General features: G+C 39.9%; 1 protein-coding gene across 1 annotated transcript; it reads right to left on the reverse strand.

The window, feature by feature from the left end:
- Positions 1-15917: 15917 nt before the first annotated feature.
- IL26 (interleukin 26) lies at positions 15918-22123 on the reverse strand. The gene is made up of 5 exons (XM_050970216.1): positions 21953-22123; positions 21516-21572; positions 19907-20038; positions 16090-16155; positions 15918-16004 (listed from the first exon to the last, which is right to left on the reverse strand). The coding sequence occupies exons 1-5, from the start codon at positions 22121-22123 to the stop codon at positions 15918-15920; spliced, it is 513 nt and encodes a 170-aa protein (XP_050826173.1).
- Positions 22124-25539: the final 3416 nt, after the last annotated feature.

Raw genomic sequence — 25539 nt, forward strand, 5'->3', positions numbered from 1 at the left:
CTTTTTCCCTTTCATTTTTTGTTTTATGCATACTCCTCAGAATGCTGAGTGGTTTAGTGAGCAACTGCCCATGCCAGTTCAGCAGATCTCTGCCTGACTTCCATTTCACTAAAACACAGTGGCTTTCTCTATTATCACTGCCTCAGGAAAGCAGCCCATGGTTGGAAAACCCTCTGTGAGCTGTCGCTCTGACCTTCTATCACACTTCACCTCTCAGCCTCCCTTTCTTACAAAGCAGCAGAAATAATTCCCTTGTTTCTTCCTTCACAGTGCTGGGGCGGTGAAGGGGGAGTTGTCACACTTGAGGGTGTTAAGTGATTAAACTTTGCCTACAGATTGTGCTATGCACAATCTGTAGGCAAAGTTTAATCACTTAAGCATTGTTGTTCATGTTGCTATGATCTGCAATGTAGATGTCTTGACAATCAGGCTTCATGACTAAGGGGGACTTAAGGGAACTTACAAGAAATTGGGTGAGGGACTTTTTAGAAGGGCATGTAGTGATAGGACAGGTGGAGTGGCTTCAGGCTGTCAGAGGGAAGGGAATTATTAGGCATTAGGAAGAAATTCTTCATTGTGAAGGTAGTGAGAAAATGGAACATCACCCAGAGGTGTTATGGGTGCCCTATTCCTGGAAGTATTCCAGGCCAAATTGGATGGGACTCTGAGAAACCTGGTCTAGTGGAAGGTTCCCTGCCCATGTAGTTGGACCTACATGATCTTTAAAGTCTCTTGCAACCCAAATCATTCTATGATCCTATGAATTTGCAACTGATCCTTACAAGCATATTGCATTTTCCCTACTAAAACAAAACAAAACAAACCAACCAACCAAACAAAGATACAAACACATAAATAAGAATTAAAAAAACCAAAATCTCCCAAACCAATAAACAAAATTACAATCAAACCAAACAAAATCAAAATCAAAAATCAAATAAAATAAAAAGAACCCACCCACCACTCTCCTACAGATAAGGATATGCCTATACATCATGGAGGATATAATTGGCTACTCCTTCCGACCACTGGATCTCTGTGATTTAGAGAATGTTTTCAGTGATCAGTAAGGATAATGTTGGCACAAATCATCTACTTTGTTTTATATGGTGCCTTGAGAGGCTACTTATAACAGAGGCTAGACAGAGTTAAGGGAATAAAGTGGGTATTTATTGAAAAGGCCTTCAAAGGATACACCTTGGGGAGCACAAGAGCCCATCCTAGGCCACCCAGATGGACAACGGGTCACCAGTTTTAACACTTTTATAAGTTTGGTCCTTTACAAGTTGGGGTTAATTGTCCAATTACAGCTTCAGGTTTTGAAGTCACTCCTAGATTGCTCTCCTCAATTCCCAAAAAATGTTGTTTATACTTTTTGGGCCTGAAGCTGCAACGGTGTCCTTGGTTCTCAGGCTGGAAAATGATTGTTTTGTCTAACTAAGCTGTGAAAAGAACTTGTTAACACTTTATATGAAGTTCAGAGTTATATATTAATGCAGTACAGAATCTGGAAAATATGAAAGTTCACATTTAAGGCATCAGTAAGACAAAATTTCAGGGTAGAGGGAAGTTCTGAAATGCTCAAAATTAACTGTTTTTACATTTTTCTAAACAAAATTTCAGCCTGTTCCAGGGACATTTTGGAGTGCCGGAAGAGAGAGCTGGAAAACTAGTTTGTACAATCTGAAATATGACACAAGGAAGGCCCTTTGGCCTCCATTACATACTCCTGACTGCATGCAAATGCAAACAGGAAAATCTTATTATTGATCCCTCTTTCCTCTCAAAAATTTCTCACACACATTAGCCATTGAGTCTTCTAAAGAAAGGGAAGGAAGAAGAAACTAATACTCGGTGGTGTTAGACATCTAGAGAGACAGACATCCAAATAGATAATGAGCTGATGGGTACAATTTAGAGTGTAAGTTCAAAATCATGAAAATCTTGGTATGTTGACTCACACAGGACACCTGTTTCATACTTTCCTTCAGTTTTTTAATTTGGTAAACCCATGCAGGAATTCCCCACCAAAGACTAATGATTCCTTTCTGAATTAGCAACAGGAAATAATTACCCCTCATGGTGTGAGTACTCATCTACCCTGCAAGTAAGAGTTTAAGCTTTTGCTTTGCCCAAGAAGGAGAGGATAGCCAGGAATAGCTGTTCTGGGCTGGCCTTTCTCACACACTATGGTGGACCTAAATTCTTAACTGTATCACTATCAGCTCTGTATTGTCCAAACACTCCAGTAATAACATAATTTAAATATTCAGGACACATGCTAAAATAATTTTCTGGATATGATAACAAATATTTTCCCGAGAACATCTGTCCTCATTGATAGCTGTTCATTTCCCTGTTTCTAAAATCTGCATAATTCTGTCTTCATTTTCTTTTCTTTGAAAGACTGTTGAGCTGACGTATATGAGGAATTCTGAGCCTGGAAGGATAGACCTAAAACACACATTTTCTCATTGCTAATTCTGTATGGACTGCAATATGCAATGGAGATCAAAATTTTCTTCTTGTTTCTTGCACCATATCTCAAGTTGGTGCAAACTGGTATTCCAGCTTTCCAAAAAAACAAAGTCTGCATGTATGAATTATTTAGAACTTATAAGGTACCCATGAGAGCTAACCATGAGGAAGTCAGGTGAAATTCCAAAGTACTCTTTTTCCTGTATTAAAATCTGGAAAATATTGTGGCAATGTAGCAAACAGTGATGGAGAGATGTGGTGTGCATTTTTACTCTGTATTCCTACTGTCTGGAATTTTTCCACATTTCCAAATTCTGAATTAAATCTATTGCCTGCAAAATAGAATAAAATTCTAAATCTTATTCAATATTAGTTTCAGTCCAAATCAATGGAAAAGCAGCAAAACTGTTGACACCGCAGCAGTCTAAATGGTGGCTTGTGTAAAACCTCCTGTGCTACTACCATGGAGTGTCCACAGGTTTTTCTTCATAAAATCTTCTTCTTCATTCTTCCAAGAGGAATAAAACATTTGAAAGTTTTCTATTTTCAGCACCATAATATCCTTTGGAGGTACTTCCCATTATGAGCATTATATCATGTATGTTACAGTATTTGTTTCCATTTTAAAGCACCAGCTTCCTGTTTTATATAATTTCATTAATCTTGGGATATATTTTAGAGTTTTGGAGTTGGGGGTTTTTATCCAATCACTTTTTAATTGGTATGGTTGCAGGGAAAGGACAGAAAACATGAACTTCTAAAAGCAAAATAAAGCAAATAGGAAAACATATTGTTTAAAGACAATTGTTTCAAAGATTTTTCCTAAATATTTTTAAAATACTTTTGCCTAAGCTTTTTAGACACTTGCACGACAACATTCATATTACGGATTTTTAATGTTAGGCAGACAATGGTATCTATCCCATGCTAACAGTGCAACATACTGACTTCAGATAAGGCATTTTGTGCCTTGGTGGATGCGAAGCATTCTACAAAATAAAGATATATTTTATTAAAATAGTTCTCCCCAGAGTGATTTTCCAAGGTTTTTTAATTCTTCTGCTCCTTCCAGCTCGGGATATTCTATCTGTGATTCTGTGATGCTCTAATAGCCCTGCTCTTCATAAGACCAGGATGCTAATATTGTGGTAACATATTCCACAATTCTTCCATTAGTTTCAAGGTGATATTTTAATTCACTTTGAGAGAGCAAATTCATGGAGAAAACAATTCCACTGTAATTTGGCCTGATTGTGCTCTGTGGTTCTGACTTTCTGATATTTCCTGTAAATATATATGCATACATCTACTGTTACTGTATGGTACTGACAGAAGAAATTTCGTGTTTTACTCACAGTGTCTTTCTCCAATTCCCAGTAAATGAATTCATGTTTTTCTCTATACTTCAACTCTCTCCTCTGCTATTTTCTGTCCGTTATTCAGTTTCATTTTCATAGGATCAGATCCATCTTCAAAAGAAGCAAAAAAGCTACCAGAACTTGTACATCAAAGTGTCTGTCATAATAGCCCAAGGCTCTTTTTCAGAAGGACTATGTCATTTTTAAAGAGAGAAGACCAAAGGATGCTAGTCTTGAACCAGCTGTTGGTTGCTGTACGTGCTAGATCACTCCATTCAGGGATCTCCATTAATCTCATCAGAGACCAGCTTGAAACCTCAGAAAATGGCATAGACTCAACTGAAAATTCATTGCAGATTGATAACAACCTATTACTTTTCATACATTCTTAATACTATATCAAAATGGGACTTTTCAGACTATCAACCTGAGCCAGTGAGACAGTCCTGCTTGTCTACCTCTCATTATACTTATAGAATTTTCTCCACATGTTGGGGTTTTTTTTTTCTTCTCCTTACACTAATTTTCTCTGCTGCTCACTTTTATTTGCATTGGAGCTTTTTGATCTAATTTTTAATGAGGATATCAAGTCCATGTGAGTTTTCATCATACAGTTGCAATTTGCTTCCACATTGTAAGTACTTTATCTTACAGACATATTTACTGTTAGTAATTAATACACTTAAACTTGGAAGTACGCAATAGTGAAAGCAACCCTGCTTTGATTTCTTATCAAATATTTCAAGTTGAAATGTCAACATTTGGGGAAAAATCTAATCATTTTCCCGTTATCCCTTACACGATTTATAATCGTTAATTATTACATATGCACATGGAAACACAAGTATGTAGGTGTGGGTGCGTGTTGGAGGCTAAGTCAATGATCTGTTTCAAACATCAGTAAGAAAATATCCATTAAATGTTTCAAACCAGCCTAGAAAGTGGACATTTTCTGTCATAATCGTTTGGAAACCTCCACAGGACGTTTCTTAGAAGAAATCTACTATGTGGTACTATGTGGTGTAATCTTTTCCTCTAAAACAATTCAGGAGACAGTTTGGTGGGGATTCCCCTCACCTGACAATCTCTTTAGTGCCATTCATAATTGTGTGACTAAGCAAGCCAGTCATCTTTACTTACAGAGAAAAAGCAAATCAGTACACAGATTTGGTCCTACCTGTTTCTGTCCAGCCTCCGGCACACATATGAGAATGCCACAAAGTCAGGCTTACAAGAAATTTATCCACAGATAACATGTTACTTAGAACTGGACTTCTTGAGAGGTGTTTAGTTGCAATGATTTTTCAATTAGATTCAGAATTTAAAGTGAAAGGAGAAATAGTCAAGACCTGTGCTTTTTAGTAGTTAAAAAATGAAGAAGATGCTTCACATCCTAAGTACATTTCCTCTTCATCTCCACAGGAAGTAAGGCTGCCTATAGAAGAGCTACTGTGGGTCGAGAGTAGATGCACTTCTCTTCAAAGTGGCTCATCTTCCTTTTTCAGAGGACTGAACTAACAGATATGAAGTTCTCTGAATGAACATATTCTAGCCCTCTTTAGGACATGAAAAGATTGAATTAGTTAGTAATAAATACTTTTTGAAAAAATATTAAACACAAGAAACTGAAATCTGTTGCTTTTTTAGAGAGACTATTAAGTTTCTGACCCCAAACTGAAATAAAACCAACTTCCTAAAATACAATAAAATAAACAAATATTGCTATTTTTTTCCCCACAAACTGCAACAAAAATGCTCTTTTCAAGAAGAACAAGCTGCAGTTTTAAGTAACATACTTTTAAGTAGTCAAAATGTGGCAGGTTGACTTGTTAATCTTTTCCTAAGGAAATGAAACTTATGCAGTTTTTTACTTGTCGGTTCCTTCCTTGTCAGTAACTTTTGAGCAATCAGCAGTTTCTTCTGATTTTGAGAGATTCAAAAGCCTCACAGCTAATTTAACTTCTGCAACCTTCACTGAATTTGACAGCTAAGCAACAAGAAGATTGGTCTACTAAGGATGGACCACGTGTTGGTATTTTAAAGTATCTATATGAGTTTGTTACCAAAAGGAGGGAAATACCTTTCCTAGCACTGCTGTTTAGTTGTTGTGAAAGAACATTAATTTCATCAATTATGCAAGAATTATTAATTTAGGAAAGTGTTAATTAATATCCCTACTAATATCTAGGAAAGTCTATATGGCAATTATGAAAAACTTCCAAAACTTACGAAAAAGAGTAGTGAAAGGAACCTTCTTCTGCCACTTAAATTGATTGTTCTGTTTTGTAACAATATGTACAGGGCTCTGGGCTCTCACTTTGCTGTTTTCAGTACCTCTGTTTTGCCACACCAGCCTATTCTGTGCATATCTATGCAGCAAAACTGAAGGGGAAACTGTAGCATATTGCCACAACAGCAAGGGTGGGTTTATTTTAATCTAGCTAGTGTAGATATCAGCAGCAGAGGAGCTGTGATACTCTAGACTTTAACTGTGGTGTTCTATCTCTGCCTCCGTGTGCACAAGCAAAGTACAACAGTCCTTTCACAGCTTTGCGAAAGTACACAGGCACGTTAGGCATTGATAGTAGAGAGCTCAGAATTCAGGCATACCACCTCTGGTTTCCATCAGCACATTTGAACTGCTCTGCCCTCTCCATAAGAGAATTTCTTCTGGAAAACCATCAATTCTGGTTCAACAGCTGCAAAAAAAAAGCCCAAAGATGTTTTAGGGTGACTTGCATTTTTTTTCTGCTCATGTAAGGCAAAATGACATAGCAGTGAGATCTTCTGTGCTTGTGTGCCAGTTGTTCTACATATGAGAACTTACAAACAATCTCCAGATCACCACTCACTTCACTTTGGCTTGCATTTGGGAGCACTCTGGGACCTAGCAAAATTTAGTTCCTTTCAGATAAAATAAAATTGGAAAGGGTTTTCAGAAATTCTCTTGATGTTACCCAATTGTAAACAGGAGCTCGGGCCACAGGACCAGGTTAGAGTTAGTTCAAAATAAGCTCGTAACAAGCACAGGGTGGAATTTGGGTCCTCAACACCAATTTTTGTAACTTACTAATCTGCTGCTATAGTACTGCTGCTTTTGCTACTGAAGACATAAGTTACCTTGCAACAATTTCTGATCTTACCTGAAATGGTAAGCACTGAAGAGAAATGTTCTAAGCAATGGGAAGCATGAAATTAAAATGTTCTTTGTACTAGACCCTGAACCAGAATAATCAGACACAAGTAGACAGAGAGGTGTATAGCAATAAAAATTTGCGGAAGAAGCAATTAAATATTTGAAAGAAGTCATGGGTCTTCTCATATATAGGTACACATGGAAACACATTAAAAATCCCTCTATTTTATGGCGTAGCAGCTTGAATTGCACTTAAAGGAGTCTGTGGTGGGATGCATCCTCCTCTGCTTCCAAGGAAGTTTGTGGGAAATGTGTGTCTAGGAGTCAATGATAATGAAGTGAGTGTTGCTTAGTTGAAGGAATGGTTTCACTTTGTTTTTTCAGCCATCGCAAATCAGAAGGTTATGCTTTGCTGATATTCACAGATTTAGGATGTGTGTGGGTCTTTTTGACAGAGGGTTAGTACTACTGCAAAAGAAATCATTACAGTAGATGCTCATTCTCTGGATAAGACTGGGGTTTATGCAAGTTGTAAGTGCAAAATTATTTCGAACCTGCCTCAAAAGTTAAAAAGTTTTTAAAAAATAAGGCAGACAGGACTGCAAGTCTGCTGTTGAGGACCTGGAAGAGCTGGTGGATGGCTGAATGGAAGTGGATTTCACCTTTGCAGCTGCAAAAGCAAAGGGTGTCCTTGGCAGCATCAGCAGAACCGCAGCCAGCGGGTCACAGGACGTTCTCTCTCCCATTCTGCTCGGCACTTCTCAGTCCACACCCGCTACAGTGCAACCAGCTTAGGTCCCCCAGCTCAAGAGAGACACTGACAAATGTGAGAATGTTCTGCCAGTGGCCTCCAATGTGATGAGAGGGCTGAAGATCTCTACTTATTAGGAAAAACAGAAGGAATTTGATTTGTTCAGCCAGAAGAGAGAAGGTTCAGGGGTATCTGATTGCAGTTTCCCCCTACCCAAAAGGTAGTTCCAAAGAAGGTGGAGGTACTCTTTTCACACAGGGCATGGTAAAAGGACGCTGTGCATCAGGCTCAAATTGTTTCAGCATGAGAAACATTAAATGTCAGAGTGAGTTGCCCAAAGAAGTGGTAGAGCCTACTTTCAAGTATTCAATACTTGACTGGATCTTAAATAACTAACCCACAGTGGCATTCACAAAAGAAGGTTGGAGGAGGAGAATGACTCCATGATGCCATTCCTCATCACAGGAACCATCAAGGTAATGCTGTGATGGAAATATACACTGTGAGGGTTAACTGGGCAAGGTGTTTCCAGAAGACTGAGGGGAGCAATGCCAATGTACATTTTTGTGTTAACCCTGTGCTAGATTAGTTCAAACTAGAAATGGTCCAGAAAACCAACAGAAAGCTCCTGTTTTGTAAAAGAAGACTAGAAATGTTGGTATTGTTCAGCCTTAGAAAAACAAAAGCTGAGAAGACCCAGCTGTTATTTGAACTACATTACAGCAAAACAGCAAATTCAGTCAGTCATCTAGGCTAACAGAATAAACTGACACTAGACAAAATGTCTATAAACTGTCTGTGAGTAAACTCGGGCCAGAAAATGAAAGACTTCTGGCAATCAGAATGTGAAACTCTGCAACAGCCTTCCTAAAAAAGAAACAGAGATGGGTTCATAGGTTAAACATTTCAGAGGAAATCATTTCACTGCTGTGCGCAGTACCTGGAGGACGTAAATTATGAGATACTTAGAGATTCCATTTACAGTCTTAAAAGTGATAATTTATACCGGTTGGCCTGGTCAGTATCAGTCTCACTCCTAGTTCCAGCCTAACTGAATTTCCTGGATTTAGCACTGAAGAGTACAACTTTGCCATGCTTTCTTCCATCTAACTGAGGAAACATGGAGTTTCTTATGAAGTGATTTCTGTAGGTGAATTGCAACTGGCTGATCTTTGTATCTTCCCTCTCATTTATGGGATTGAACTGATATCTTTAATGTCTTGTACCAGAGGGCAAATTTTCATATAATTTTCTTTCAATCTTTTGCAATATCCCAAAGTTTCAAAGAAAAGAAAAGCTGGAGCAGACTCAGAAAATCAATAGTGAAACCACATACAAAAATGACATCTTTCTGCTTCCTCTCAGTAGTCCCCATGCACAGATGAGTTGAGCACATGCATTCACTTTTTGCCATAGTGCAACACACGCAGTTTGTAACAATTCTTAAATCTTTTTACACTCATGAGTAAAACCCTCATTCTGGAGTTTAGGCTGGGGAAGTACTCTTTAATGTATTGCCACTGGATTAGTATGGCCTCTTCCCTTCCTTCTATAAAACCTCCTCAAAGAGTCACTTGTCTTTTCTCTATATAGAGTAAGCACCAGGATCTTTCTTCAGATAAAATTAGATTGAGCTGAATTTATCTATCAGCTTAGTGCAGTCCATATCTGTCAGATATTTGCCACAATCACCCTTTGGTATCAGCAGGCTTTTTGTAAGGGCACAGGTCATGCAAGCTCACTTTGCTGGTCTCGAAGATGCCAAACCACTGACTCAAATTGCAGTCAAATTGCAATCTGATGATGCAACCCATTTTTGTATCCATCTGCAACCCCGCAATTTTCTCCAAACTTTCAATTTTTCCTCCTGCACTGCAGTTGTGCTCCATCTTGGGATTCACATCCGTGCCCCTCGCGGGTATCACTGTAGGTGAAGCACTCTTTCCCCTGCAGCGGGTAGAAAAACAGGTTGTCTTTTCCACTCACAGCCTGTGGTTTCTCATTCACAAAAAAGTTTTTCCTTGCACCTAAGAGGCTCACTTGTAAATAGCTTTATCAAGTGACTAATTTAAGGCACCTGTGGTTTATCTCTGCAAGCTTTCTTCATCACTTGGAAATTGCTGCTGGTTATTCCTTAATCACTGTGCAGGAACAGAGAAAACATTTAGACTGACATGACAAAGCCTGCCTGGGAGACGTCAGTGGGTGGTTCACGCGTGGTGAGGGAAAACGAGCTGGGCTGGCACAAACCACTTTGTCTTTCATGCGGGGAGGGAAAAATCAGAAAATAATGGATGATGCTCTACCAATGATCAATGTGGCTACAGGCTTCATCTGCAGCAACAAAACCAGCAGCGTGTTTTATGCTGTTAACGACTGCTCATTGGATCTTTAGAAGAAAAAAGCAAACAAAAGCCCCCCTGCACCATGGCTATTTCAAGGAAGTTAACTTCCTTCTCATCAGCTCATTTGAAAGCACAGCCAAAACAATTTGAATAAGCAGCAATGGCAGAAAGTGGAAGGAAAAGCATCCACTGGTTAATATTAACAAGTGATGTACATCATTAACCCCAAATCTATTTTTATGTCAAGAGTGTGAAAGTTTTTTGAGGTCTTAAATAGAAGAAAAACAAGATTTTATTAAATGAAGAAACATAATTGATTAAAGGGCTGTTTGGAAAAACAAACAAAACCAAACTTGTTCATACCTCAGTATCTTAGTATCTACATGCACCTTAATATCTATATATAACCTTATTCATAATTTCTGTTTATGTTTCATTCTTTTCTCTGCAACTCCAGCTGCTAGAAATTTTACATCCCTCTTTCTTTAAGTAGATTTTTTTAATGTGCAAAATACAGCAATGTGCTGAGCCATACGGATAAGACCCAAACACCCCAGGATCCTTTGTTCACCCATCATCACTCCTCTTCTACACCCTTCTTCCTCAGGTTGCCTTTACATCTGTACACCCTCTTCCACTAAACAGAATTAAATTTGTGTTTTCTCAGGTTTCTATCTCTGACAATTTAAAAATCAGGGAATGGTAACCAGATAGCTGATACTACTTTAATATCCTAGCATAACATGTTCTTCTGCTCTTTGCCAGTTTACTGAGGCAGAACACCTACCAGAAGCCAACAAAACTCTAAAAAGGTCATCATAACCTGGGATGAGAAGGTAGGGCACTCTGGGGATATCCAGAGTCAATGGCCAAGGGGCAGGGAGATCTGCATTAACTTTTTATGGCCACACATCAGAAACTTCCCTGGCAGTGCCCTGGCTGCAAGGAAAGGAGTCAGAAGCCAGGTCGGGAGTCGGCTGGTTTCCATCCCCAAGGCTTTGGACCAAAAACCTCAGTATAAATTGAGAGGGGCCTGCAACCTTCAGAAATAATTTACCAGAAGTGAAACATCTGTGGCTTCTCATCTGCCTTAATTCTGTTTCAAAATTCATTCAACCCTTTCCTCTCACAGGACTTGACACTTGCCCACAATTTGTCATTCACCTCACACAAACATTTTGTGACCAGGCAGTTGTCATAGGTTGCACTTCAGCTATGGAAAACTTCTTCAGCTGTGGCTCCATTCAGCTCTGTAATATTTTACCCATCTAGAAATTATGCAATGGCCCTTCAAAGTCAGCCACCCATCACTCCTGTCAGAGATTTTTCAAGACCCAGCTGGATAAAGCCCTGAGCAGCCTGGTTTGCTCTCCTGGTGTGCCCTGCTTTGCACAGGAGGTTGGGCCAGAAGCCTCCAGAGTCCTGTGACAGCCTCATTTATCCTGTGGACCCTGTGGCTTTATGATCACTGATGCCTTTCATCAACCCGCTCCATCCAAAGAACTACAAAAACCATTATCCATAACATTTTGCAAGTCAACCTTTCTTCTGACATATTTCACTTTATTTCATGATAATCTCCACCCTCAACTGATGGTATTCCTGTGGCTCCCTTTTCCCTCTGGCAATCAGTGCTCCTTTAGAGCAATAAACCTACTGGCTGCCTTTGCATTTCCAAATCACTCTTCCACTGAAGCCAACAGAATAGGAATGTCAATCTAAACACTGATTTTTCAATGAAAACAGATTTGAGGTGAGACCATTGTCCACAGCTTAGCAGCTCCTGGCGGTATTTAGGAGGGAGTAACCCCAGGGCAGTCATTATTTGCAACATGAAGAAGGTTGGCTAAAGATGGGAGAAGCTGTAAGGTGACCACTGCATTTGAACAGGAGCTGCTGTATCCCTCCCATTCCTGTACAGCACTGCCTGCCCAGCCACCCCTTCTCTTGGCAGCCCCACAACTCCTGAGGGGAGGATGACTTGACTTGAATGTCTGGGCTCACTGGCTACTGGGGGCCATTTGGGGAGTGTCACCAACATGTTTTATGAAAAATCCTTTCCTTAGGATTTTTCCCCTCCTGAGAAGCTGAGAGGCCTCAGGAACAAACTGTAAACAATTCTTATCTGCTGCTGTGGAATGCAACAGGGGGAATCTGTGATTGGCCTCGTCAGACTGTTTCCAATTACGGGCCAATCACAGATCACCTGGCCAGACTGTCTCTGTCTGAGACAAGACTTTGTTATTCATTCCTTTTCTATTCTTAGCTTAGCCTTCTAGTGAAATCCTTTCCTCTATTCTTTTAGTATAGTTTTAATATATTATCTATCATATAATAATAAATCAAGCCTTCTGAAACATGGAGTCAACTTTCTCGTCTCTTCCCTCATCCTGAGACCCTTGTGGACAAGACCACAGGGGAGCATCTCATTAATTACTAGGCCAAAAGTTCAAGCATTTCACCTTTGGCCACACATCTTTGCAGTGCAGAGTCTGCTATTCCAGTCCCTAGAAATCTGTGTATGTTTTGGGCTCAAAGAAACTGTGACCAAATAGTCAAATCCAACAGAAGTTGCATCATTATCCAAATACCATTCTCAGTTCCAAGTTTCAGGAAACAGTCTTCTAATCTAATCTTCTAATCCTTCTAATGCTCTCCAAGGGACACTGTCCCAGCATTTGCCAGGACTCGTTTAGACTGGAGATTAGAAAATATTCTTCTCTGAAAGCACTGTCAAGTTGCAACCAAGAAAGGTTGTCAAGCACTGGAACAGGCTGCCCAGGGAAGTAGTTGAGTCACCATCCCTGGAGGTAGGTGAAAGACCTGTGGCTGTGGCACCTGGGGACATGGTTTTGCGGTGGACTTGTCAGTGCTGGGTTAATGGCTGGACTGGATGATCTGAATGATTTTTTCCAACCTGAACCTATGATGTTATGATTCCATGATTCTGTGACTATAGTATAGCACCAGGGCTGCAGCTGAGATCAGGAATTTGCTGTGGATGGTTGGGCCTACAGCAGAAATTATTTATTAAGTGAAAACGTCTACTCTGAAGATTTTACACTTCAGAGAAAGAAAACACTTCAGGGAAACCAGAAAATTGTACATGATCTTGTATGTGATGGAAATTGTCTTTGCTGACTGTTGCTGTACTATTTACATAACACAAAAACTGCATGTGAGACTGCTACTTTCCACTAGATCAGTGTTTTTCAAGAAGTTTTGATCTAGTGACAATTTTAATGCACAGCCACATATTTTTCATTCTTGCTTTTGCAGTAACAGTTATAAAATACCTTTTTTTTTTTTTTCCATGTAGTAAGACTTCAAAAAGACCAAAACACTGTGATAAGACAAGCCACGCTAAGCAACAGTGACATCAATTAACACTGCATGGGAAATAATTTCCCTCTGAGGATTTCTGCACACTAAATTAACTTGAACAAATGATTGATAGACAGTTTTTCCATTTGTCAAAGGAGAAAAGTACCTTAATAAAGGAACTTTTCTATAGTCACATAAGAATTCTATAATAAAACTAGAGACTGAATTCATAGTCAATCATTTTGTTGCTACACGCCCATCGTTTTTTACCCTGCATTTTTTATTTCAATTCTATATTTGTGGCAATTGAATTTAAATAATTCAATCTTTCTAACCCAACTGCATATCTATCTCAGTTTCCACTCAAGAAAACTACTTATGAAATATGCTCTAACACTTTCTCCAGCCGAAGTCAGCAGTTAACTGAGACTAACATGAGTCTTGCTTTCTAAGAGTGACACCTAGAGTCTCATCTGTAAAATTAAAATGCAGTCCTTCACTTGCCCGGTTTTAAAAGGCAACAAGCTTTTGTCTATGTTTATTACTTTGAATTGACAGTTGAATATATTTAATACTAATTATTTTGCTGTGTTTCTGTGAAGAATCAAAGCAATATTTGTTGTTAGGTAGTCTGCATTTGGCATGTATCACCACTACACTTTTGCCTTAGGTAATGTCCTTTATATTTGCAGATGCTGTATTTTGGCTTTCATCCAAGAGTGTTTAATTGGTTTGCAAATGTGATTTTCACTACTGTATGATGGGATGCATCATTCCCAGAGGTGTTTTCATTTTACAGACAAGGCAACTAAGAATCTGCAAACTGTCCCAACCCATCTGGAAAACGAGGGCTGAATTACACAAATCCTAAGCTTTGATGCCATAAAATAGCTTGATTTCCTTGTCAGATGAAGAGAGGCTGAGCTTTGCTGCAGCCTGACTTCAAACCTTGCTGTGAGAGGTCTGCTGGCTGCCCATGCCCACTGCCGACCCCAGGAATGAGGTGTGGCAAGAAAAGAGTTTTACTTGCCCTTTCTAAAGGTCCTGTGTCACTTCTTGTATCATCACTGACTGGATGTGCAAAACTTCCACAAGAGAAGTCTTTGCCAGCCTGAATCACCTGAAACCATTGCCCATGGATCTTCCCAACTAAAGGTGGCAGTTTTTCTCTTTGCAGGTGTCACTGGTTCCCTTCTGAGGCAGAGAAGCAGCAGTCCCTCCAACTTCCACAGGGCTCCAGATCCCAGCTACTGCTCCCTACCAGCAGCAAGCACTAGACAGTTATGTCTGATGAGGGCTGGAGAGGCCATGCCCATGGCCAATTTTCTATTCCATACACAGAATTCGGACAAAAAACACTGAAACTGAAAGCAAACTTGAATTTCAAAAATTAATGGGTGTGAAAAAATCCATGAAAAGGGACATTGTGTTAATTAAAAGTTAAATTACATGCTCAAAAAAGACCATGACATCAAATTTACCACTGTCCCTCTAATTAACCATTTTGTCTTCAACTGAAAATAAATGTGTTTTTCATAGCAACTCCCTTGTTTTAGACATTTGCCAGAAGAGGAACTAGTTCTGGCTCATCAGTGTCATCACACTAATGGTTTCAAATGCTCCTGATACAGTAGAATTACGAGATTTGAAGATTTGCAGAATCTCAGCCCCATGGAACTCCAAACATACAGACTGGGAGTATGTTCATCTCCTAGATATTTTCACTTGGTAAATCTTTAAAAATGTGAGAAAACTAGAATTCCACCTTCATTCTGTACTATATGAAAGCCATTTTGGAAACCACTACCATCAACTTCCACTAACTCCTCAAAAATCATTTTACAATCCTAGTGAAAGCAATCCATTTCTTGTGTTTTCTGAGTGCCTGATCTCATATAGATCATGTGACATCTAAAGCTCATGCATGAGTCCGAAAAAAAGCTTTTACATTAATTGTGTATTTTTTATTAGGGATCAATTATTACCTTAAATTAATAATAAAGATAAGCAGTATATAATTATTTTTCTTATTTAAATGTAGAATGGCTTGTGTGTACTGTTATATATCTACAACCACAAGCCCCAAAGGAAATACAGCTTAGGGGTGGGATTTTCCAAAGTGATCCTCGTTGCTTTGAACTGGATCCACACAGGGTGGCACAAGGCACAGCAAGATCATGCCCACAGCACGTGGGATGTTGTGTCTGGTTTGCAGGGTAGCAGGTCCCACCTTCAGCTGGGGCGGTTCCCTTGGGGGCTGCCCGTGATGCAGGGCAGGCAGGCAGGATGGGAAGCACAGCAGCGTGCTCTAGCTGCTCCGGAGGCAAAGCTGCTGTGCCAGGTTAACCAGGAAAGCTCATGAAAAGCCCTCTTTGTGCCACTTGTGTTACAGAGGGTCTCTTTCCATGGGAGGGAGTTACTGCCAGACACATGGATCATCCGGCTCTCAGTTCATTTTCAGGCCTTTTGGGTCTTGACCTGTTCTTCTCACAGAAGCAGCACACTGTCTGTCACCTCCTCATTCTTCATATGATGGTTTGTATGTAGGCCTGAATCCAGGGAAGGAGAATGTCCAGTTCATGGATGGCCTTGTAGATTCCCTGATCTCCAAGCTGTTGAGAAGATAAAGGCATTAGAAAGGAAATCAGCTACAGCCCTTGGACAGTGCAGTGGGGAGCCAGCACCTCCTGCTCTTACCTTCAGAAACATTCTCTTTAACTTTTTGACTGCAGATGTTAACCTTGTGGATGGAGCACACGGAAGCTGAAGGATGAAAAAAGCCCAAAGATGCTGATATAAATACACAGTGATGAGGAAGAGTCCAGCCCACAGTGTGGCACTGTAGGGCTACCAGTAAAACGTGTGAACTCAGCATCATTTCAGCATCTCCCAATACTTCAAATGCATTCTTTTACTGCCTGCTTCCTGCCAAGTTGAGTTCACAACACCCAAAATTGGTACTATGAGTACCTCCAAGTTTTCTTATTAAACACTTTCAGAAATTTTTACATAAGTTGCAGCTACAGATTTTGCACATTGTATCCTACCTCTAAGATTCAAGGTCCTTTAGCTCTGAACCCTCAGAACCTCTGAACCGGAGAGAAGGCAAAGCTAAGGTCCAAAGACCATTGCAAAGTACAGGGAGAAATTTGCACATTTCTGCCAGCCCTCCAAATATGTTTATAAAGTTAATTTATGTTTTCCTCTGTTTCCCTGTTCATTTCTCCACTGTCTGATTAATTACAGTCTGGAGGGCTTAGTTGTCTCCTCACCACCTATCTCTGGCCACTCAGCAGTGGCTACCCAAAGCTGCTCCAAATGTTTTTTTTAGAGTTGCCAGACTAAGCTTTCTGAGCAACGTGGCTTGCTGATCCTCAGCTATCTGGACTGTCAAAAATAAATTCTTTCAGAGAAAAAAAAAAAGGAAAAATGTGATGTTTTCCAATCTACAAACAAGGACAACATGTTTGAAAAGTAAAAAGGCAAAGATCCTCATCTCAACACATGAAAGGAAATAACTCCTCTTAAATTAATGGTTAGTTTGTTTCATTTCTATCTCACATGCAGTACTTTAAAAAGGAGCACAAACATTTTCAGGTTACTTTTGTGCTTCCCAGAGTCACCTCAGATGATGACAGGGGAAAAAAAAGCAAATCTTTAAAAGACATTAAAAGAGGTGTTAATAAAAGTAAATTTTAAAAAAATCTTCCAACCAGGGCAGTTCTTTCTAACCTGGAGCTTTTTTCTTTTTTTTTTTAATGATCTCCACAGATTTCCACAAAATATCATTTGGTAGCAGAACTGGCCTTAAATGAGTATGTTTGCTTTAGTGGTGATGCACATTACAAACTCCTATCTTCCTGCTTATACTGCAAGTAACTAAAAATGAGCTAGTCAACAAGTTAGAGTATTGAATGCATTAACTCAGCTTGAGGTCTACAAGTTCTGCTTAAAATGGTAGAGAAATATTAAAGGCAGTGCAGGGAATATATTGTCCTTCTGCACTCCATTCAAATATGAGCAAACAGTTCTGCAATGTGCTACTGCTGTAGGAACATAAGTCTGACCTCAGAAGCAACTTCACACTGATCTCAGCAATGCTGACCAGGGCACTCAAGCAAGTAATGAGGTCAGTGGTGCTGCAGGTGGGTGCTCCAAGTATCCAAGGAAAAATATCTGCTCCCTTTACCTTGCACTCATAGCCTAAATGAAAAAGTCTGACTTTACAGCAGAAAATCAGTTTAGAGACTTTCAAACTTACATATTTCTAAAAAACTGAACTTGGGCTTCTATATAATTGAACAAATATTAATGCTTCCTTGTTTGGACAAAGCCAAGAACTGGCAGGGTGAGATTCCTAATATTGTAGTATAAAGTCTTTGGAAGTGGCTGGGAGGCAAATATTGTTAGGATTTCTAGGTAGTACACATGCCTCTAGCTGTCCCAAATTTGTGAAAGAATGTAAGATTAATATGTCTATAAAGGTGTCACTGTTTCGCTTAGTTGTATAGAGAGCTTTATTCTTGAAAGGTAAAAATTAATTGCACAATATGTTGTCAAAAATTAATTGCATAATATGTTGTCATGGAGGAAATCCCTTCTGATAAACATCTTATAGCTCAACAAGGTAATAACAACTAAAGATCTATGTACATGGATGAATGAGTGGAAATTTATTGAGGAGTAATATATGAAAAAATCTCAAGTTTATTTTTAGCAAAGGATACATTACTTTCACTCTATTCATCATTTTTGTTATTCTTTCACATGGCTTTGTATTGTTGAGTTCGAATTAATACAGACATTTTAAAAAATATTAGTTTCCAGAAATGAGGTGTCTCCTAGAAAATCATGGTGAGCCATCATTTTTCAAAGAGCTGATGTTTTTCTACTAGCAGGAACAGCCTTATCTCTCTTACCAGCAGGTTTTATGACCCAAAAGGTAAGTTATGTTTAGACTTGTGTTGGGTAAAACACTGGCACTAATTATGAAAAAGAATGCAGGAGCTCTGAGAAACCTGCAGCGTTTTGTCTCCAAACAGCACAGAAACAAATGTATTACTTAGCTATCTAGCGGGCTACAGTCACCAGATATTCTGAATTCAGTCACAGTTGACAGTCCAAACTCCTCAGTGTGTACTGGCATTTGTATAGAATGTAATCGTTTCTCCAGACAAAGATGCAATCTCTATAAAGCATATTATACCATCTGAAATGATATTGTCATATTCTGGAATTACAGCATTATCTGGAATTTTGACAGTCACAAATAATCACAGCAGTATGATCACAGTGCTCTGCTGTGAATAATGGCTGTAAATTGCAACAGTTTAGTATGGTTTGAAATACAGATCCTGAAAGCTGGTGAGGTTTTCTGCCATTTAGATTTGAATCTTTTTACATTATGCAAATATCCCAGTTCAATTCTGACCTATAACTCTGCAAAGAGATCTCTGAAGCTGTTTGATTTTGCATTGCAAATGTTTTTGCCCATGTAGAACCACTGTCCTTTTCTTTCATTCTTCCATGCAGTTCAGATTAGCCAAAGTTTCAATCAATTTAATTCATTAATTGGCTTGCCATCCTTCTCTCACTTTTTAAAATCACAACAGCCATTTGCCTGGATATCCATGGCTTTATTTCACCCTAGGTCAAGCTCCACTTTCTGGGACGCTGTTATTTGTGAGGACTTCAGGTTTAGGGGAGGAAAAAGAAAATCCATAGGATATTTAGTTTTAAGACACACCCAGCCAGTATTTGTTTAAAAATACTTCAAAATTATGTGAGAAATTACTAACAAGTGATGGCATCATCTTAGCATCTACCTGGTATGTTAGTAAACATATTTGCACAGGCAAAAGTGTGCTCAACTGCTGTCCTGTTGTTACTTAGGCAGAGCTGGTAAAAGTGCCTCTTCTCTGGGGCACCTGGAGACATTTTGCCAGGGGGCAGCATCACTCTCTGACAACCTGCTCTGACTGTGAGCACAGCTAATACATAGGAACTGCTCCCATGTGCTTCATTACTGTGGTCCCTGCTCACTCATGAGACACCACCAGTTCTTTCAAAATTCACTATGGAGGAGCAGATATGACATGTGAGTAAAGATTACACACCAGCAGAGGGTCAGTTGTTGAAGAAGGAAAGCATTACCACTGTAACATCACAGAAACTTGAGGAGCCTCATTTCTCCCTGTGACCCCCCTGTTTCTTTGCAGCTTTAGTGATGAGAGGGCAGCCCAAGGTGACATCATCAGTAGGGATGTGGCTTGGCTCCATGGGATCTCCACCACCTTGCACACTGCCCACAAGATCACTCTGGGAGGGAATGAATGGTGTTAAACTTCCCTGGGCGCAGGGGACAAGCCCTCAAGAAGTTGGGTCCCCTGTGACGTGGGTCACACCATGACCCTGCATCACCCTCTGCCTCTCCATCTGCTGACAAACTGAGATGGAGCCCTTCCCTAACTTTAGAGATGGACAAAGTTAGGTTAGCTCTCAGGAATATACTCACACAGGCATCCATGTTTGCTTGCAGGACCTGGAAGGCACTAATAAAGTACAACTTGTCACTTCCTACCTCAAGACGACTGAAGACATTTTCCACATAGAAGGAGAGGAGCTGATCTCGAACACTGCAGTTTGTCTGAAAACAAATCAAGTAATGATTTGCCAAATGAACACACCAAAAGTCAACTTTCATGAGGCTAGAATTTCAGCCTCATAAAACATTCACCTTTAGAAAGTGTGCAATCAATAAAACCACTTTTATGAATTTTAGTATGTAATTGACTTGCTTCCTTTTGTTTTAAACAGCTCAATCTGCCTCTGTGGTTTCTGAAGGAAAGGCAGGAGGGTGCCGTGCTGGCAGACACAGGAGTATTGGTAAAACCAATCATAAACAGAAGTGACAGCAACAAAGGTACTTAACACACACAAAGAGTAAATGGAAGATAAATTGGAGAGTTAAGTGAGACCATCCTGGTCAAGTTGTAGGAGTCATTGTGTGTGTCATTTTTCCACTCCTCCACACCACTGTCCCATGCCATTTGATATGCTGTAGGGTATCTGGCCCATCCCCAGCTGCTGCTCCAGAAAAGACCAGTCATCCTGTCAGCTCTGTGTTGTATCTGCCTGACCTGTGGGTTCTCTTGGACACCTAAAGGTATTTCAAACCACTATATGCCTATTTTTAGGCAGTGGAATGAAGTGTCAGGTGAGAGATTCCTGTCAGGAGACTAATGCAGCTGCAGATGACACCACTCAAATGTGCATATCTGTGTGTAGGTCCCACAGATCAGTGAGGAGCCTTCACTCCCAAGGTAATTGGTGAAATCCAAGGGACATCAAAGGCCAATAGGTCTATTCTTAAGGATAAACCAACTCAGTTGGTCTTGCTGACTAGAACTCTGCATGAAGAAAACTAAAATGTTGCACACACTTACAGTCACTTACAATTAGACACCCCAAGGTTTTTTTCTCACTGCTGTGCTGAGTTGCACTGGGAAGTCTTCCAGTGACCCTCTTCCAGTGCACCTGCCCAAGACTAAGCTCAAAGCAGCTCCTTGGGTGTCTCAACACTCTGCAGCATCCCTGGGCTATCCATGGTACTGCACACCCTCAGCAGAAGGTGCCTCAGCTGCGGGACAGTGGCTCTGGCCCTCCTGTGGGGGCTGGTGCCTGAAAGCATTCCTGGGAGGCTCACATGCAGCCAGGGCTCACAGGAGGAGTGCTGCAACAAACACACTCCTCCCTGACCAAAAAACACCCTCACCCCAACTTCCCTGGTACAGCATGACTTCAGCTGCCTAAAAAGAAGTGCCTCCAGTCAGGCTTTCCAAATCCACCTCCTTCTCCCCATACCATGGTCAACTGTCCCTTCATGTCCCAGGGGAATATCCCTTTCTCGAGACAGAATAACACTCTTCCTTTAAGCAGAGGACTTCATTAAGCATGTGGCTTTCATAAATGTCTTTCCCAATTAAACCCAAGTGATTTTTGCATCACATATTCCTATTCTTTTGCATCACATATTCCATATTCTTTTGATCATATATTCCTGTTTCTATTGGCCAAAGGAAAGTCAAAGTAAGAAAATGGAAAACCGGCAGTATAAATCTTACCATAAACAGCATTTTTGTAGTCTTTTTAAGCAGTCTCGTGGTCTTGATGAGATCCTTCTGTAAGATATAATGTGACAGTATTAATTAAACCGAGCAGAGGAAGGGAGACAGTTTCAAGTCTAGTTTGTACAAAACTTAGTAACAATAATATTAACCTTTATCATCTTCTTCAGTTGTAGGGTGAGGACTCAGTAAATCTGCATTCCAATCCTAGCCTAACTGCAAATTTCTTTCATGGAAAACTTATCCAGCCTCTCTATGCATTTTCTATGCATCATTTTTTCCCACCTTTACAAAAAGAAATAGCTGCATTACCCTGTCTCTCAGAACTGTAGAGATCATTCAACTTATTAAAGTTTCCAGAAGCTCAGTAATTAAACTAACAAAGAAGCATCTATAAACAAAATACACTTTTTCAATTAGTGGGATCAACTTACAGGAACAGATGATTTTAAACTAGTTGCCTTGACATACAGGTTCTCTGTCACCTGGGAGAGGAGCCCTCTTCTGCAGGTATGTTTTCCTGTAGGTGACTTTTTGCCTTCCACAGCAAAAAGACAAAGCAGAAATAAAAAATGCCCAGATCTGAAAATAGAACATCCTTTCATCTTCGCTCCCAAATCTCCGAGCCTCTACAGTCACAGCAGCATGTCTGATGCAGCCAGACTGGTTAGATGACAGAGGTTAACCTAATTTTGTGAACCCTCAAAGTAACTTCTTCCCCGAGATGCTCACGTAGATAACCTATTGCTCATGTGGTGGCTGATCGGTATTTTTGCTGTGCTTTTTTATACGTCTTGCTCCACTTTCAACAAATTTGACCACAATCATCTGTGACGTTTTCTAAACGGTATCTCCATATTTACTGGCAACAGGGTCAAGGTTTCCAAGAAAGAAGAATTTCCCTATCATATGAGAAGTCTTCTTTCACTTAAGTGGTGGTCAAGTGAGGAAAAGGTAGTTGAGCGTTAGTTTAGTTTCGCAACATGCCAAATGGGTTTTGGGGCTTTTTTAATTTTTCCACAAAACCTTATGGCAGCACTTTTCTGAAAGGGAAAAAAACTTTCCTAATTTACCCTGAAAAGGATTAGAAAATCTGTTATCTATAAGGAAGCTGGACTGCATGGTGTTTAGAACTTCCCTGTTCAGATTTTGAGATGGGTATTTTTCCCAGGGTATAGCATCTATCAGGTGTTTGCTGCCTATTTTAAGTTCTGTAGTCTTTTTCCAGGGCACACTTGGCCCCAGTAGGAGCAGTAGACTCCTTAGTGTGAAAGAGAAGGCTCCAGGGAGGGCTCTGTGGAAGGACCAGGATATCCTTGTCTATCAAGTCAATTTAAAAGCCCACTGAGAGTCATGGGCACTGGGAAATAATGTGCAAGACAGCAGCATATCCATCACAGAGGTGATTAAAGTAAACTAGTATAATCAGATGATCACTCTTCTACAAAGGTGGTCAGAGATTGGGCAGTCTCTGTCTCTGGCCTGTTTCCAACACAACCAAATGCTGCAGGTTTCTTAGGTACCACTTCAGACAGGCAAGAACATCACTCCAAGGATAGACTTGGAAATCGTGAAGTAACACCAGCCATGAGAGGCTGTTAAGCCAAGGATGGGTTTTAGTCAAATGTCAATATCCTGGGTGAGACAACTGGCTGAGGTGTGTGCAAGAAGATGAAGAAAGCAGGTTGTAGTCTAGAACAAAATTTCCATGATACCATTTTTGTTGGACGTAAAAGGAAGCCCGTGAAATATTCACAATGGAATAATGTGTTTAATGTTTCAAAAGCAACATAGAAAACTTACAACAGATCAGAGAAAGTGGTTTAAACTGCAGCTGAAATGACTCAAAGTGACCATGATCTGTTAGATCCGGCAGCAGAGCTCTTTGTCCCTCTCTGGTGCCACAAGTGTGCCTGTGCCCAGGATATGTGTCAGCTCTGGGAGGAAGAAAGGTGAGACAAGCTGCGTAATTAATTCACTCCAGCCTCAATCCCACTGACTGTTTGCACAGACAAGCATGCGTGCAGCCTACAGGCCAAGCAGAGTTCTTCAAGCATCCCACCCACAACAGCTCTGGGAAATGCATTTTTCCACAGAACCATCCACACACCACAGTCGCTCAACCGGCGCTGAAGTGCCAATGGGTCTGGGGACAAAAACAACCAACAAGGGGAAGAGATCTTAGGCTTTGGAAAGTGGAGATGATGATGGCCTGAGGCTTTATGTGCATTTTAGTGCTCATGTGAACTGTGGCTTCTATTTAAACACTCTAAATGCTGGTCAGGCTTGCCAGATAAGGTGCACTGAACCTCAGCACACATGACATGTGGACAGCAGATTAGCCTCTTATTGCTAGTTTGTTCCTAGAAGAGGATCTTGGGTGAAAGCAATACAGTCAGAATGCAAAACTGCCTTTGGTGTGGTACTCCTTGGTCAACAGTTTTCCTCTAAATGGAATAAATGGGTCATGTAGCCAGGCTGTAGTGGCTTTTCATATGAAAATCAATAATTTTCAACATCTCTGAAACTTCTAATGTTGCTGGAAAACCTTTGAGCCCACAAGTTTCATTTTGTCTCTTCTGCGAACTTCTATCACCATACTTACAGGGCTGTGACACCTTTTCATTGGGCTCTAGACACCTCTGGATGTGAATCAGTAAATGTCTTACTGAATTGGCTAACTTTTCAACTGGATGGTGTAAAAGGATGCAGGTAGATGCAAGTGCAAGGTAGCCATACCTTAAAAAAGAAATTAAAATAAAATAGGGCTTTCCTATCACTCCCTTCATAAAAGAATGGGGGGCTACCATTTAATAACCAATCCTATAAAATCAATTGCTCTTCCACAATTTTTGATACGATTATTTGATTTCTAGTCAAAAAATAGCCAATATTCTTCAACTTTTTTATGTGTTACTTGATCAGAACAAAGATGGTCTTCTCTTTCTGGGTCCTGTGTAGCACTTTTTACACTGTATTTTAGTGCCACTTCGGCACTCATTTATACCATAACTATGGTATAAATCATGTAGAATACCAAAGAACCAGTATTACTCAGTATTTTAAAATTATAAGAAGCAGAAGAAAAAACAAATTCAGGGACCAGCCCTTTTAGCAATCAAGTCAGAAAATACCGGCAAAGCTTTCTATGAGTTAGTGGAACTGATGTATCCAGAGATAGTCTGAGGACAACAGAGCAGACCACAATGCATGTTGGCTTCCATGAGTAGCCTGGAAACCAGAAAAGTTCAAGGACTCTGCCCCAGAGGGAATGGGCTCTCTCTCTAATGGAAAGTTGGATGTACACTATCAGCAAATACTTCAGGAACAATACAATTCTGATAATACAAATTCATGTGTTACATCTACACAGAATTTATGAAGCTTATGACCATGGGAATGATCAAGAAAGAAAATAACTAAGAAAAAAGTGTAAGAAAAACCACCAGAGTAGTCAGCTTATTAGATAAGAAAATCTTGCCTGATTTACCCTGTGTAGGGACCATGTTTCAAAGCAAGCTGTGTATGACCTATGCTCCATGTGAGCACATGAAAACAACAGCCTGAGGAAGATCCTTTCTTCCCTGCCTTATGGTGAGCCACAGAATTGTCTTGATCTGCACGAGCTTATTAGATATTATTAACATTAAATTCTCTTGATCTGTGGAGAACAAACACATACAGCTAGCAGTGCTGCAAAATTCTGTTAGTCCATTTAAGGTAACAATCATATGAACTGGCTGTTTTGCAGAGTAAAAGGCTTTTTGATCTCCATCCACAAAAAGTCTTGTCTAGTTTCTTACTTAGGAATCTTCTCACTTTTCACAATTTCTGTTTTTTTCATTTCCTGTTAGTATAACTAGAATTAAATGTCATGTACTTCCTATGAACATTACTCATATTTGCTTAACTGCTGCTAATGTTATGCTTTCTCTTAGGACTACTCTCTACTTTTTTTTTTTTTTTTTAAATTTCTTATCCTGTTTGATGCATTTGGGTCTTCTGAAAAATAAGAGGTCTT

This window comes from Serinus canaria, chromosome 1A, assembly GCF_022539315.1.
Source record: "Serinus canaria isolate serCan28SL12 chromosome 1A, serCan2020, whole genome shotgun sequence".
NCBI classification, from domain to species: domain Eukaryota; kingdom Metazoa; phylum Chordata; class Aves; order Passeriformes; family Fringillidae; genus Serinus; species Serinus canaria.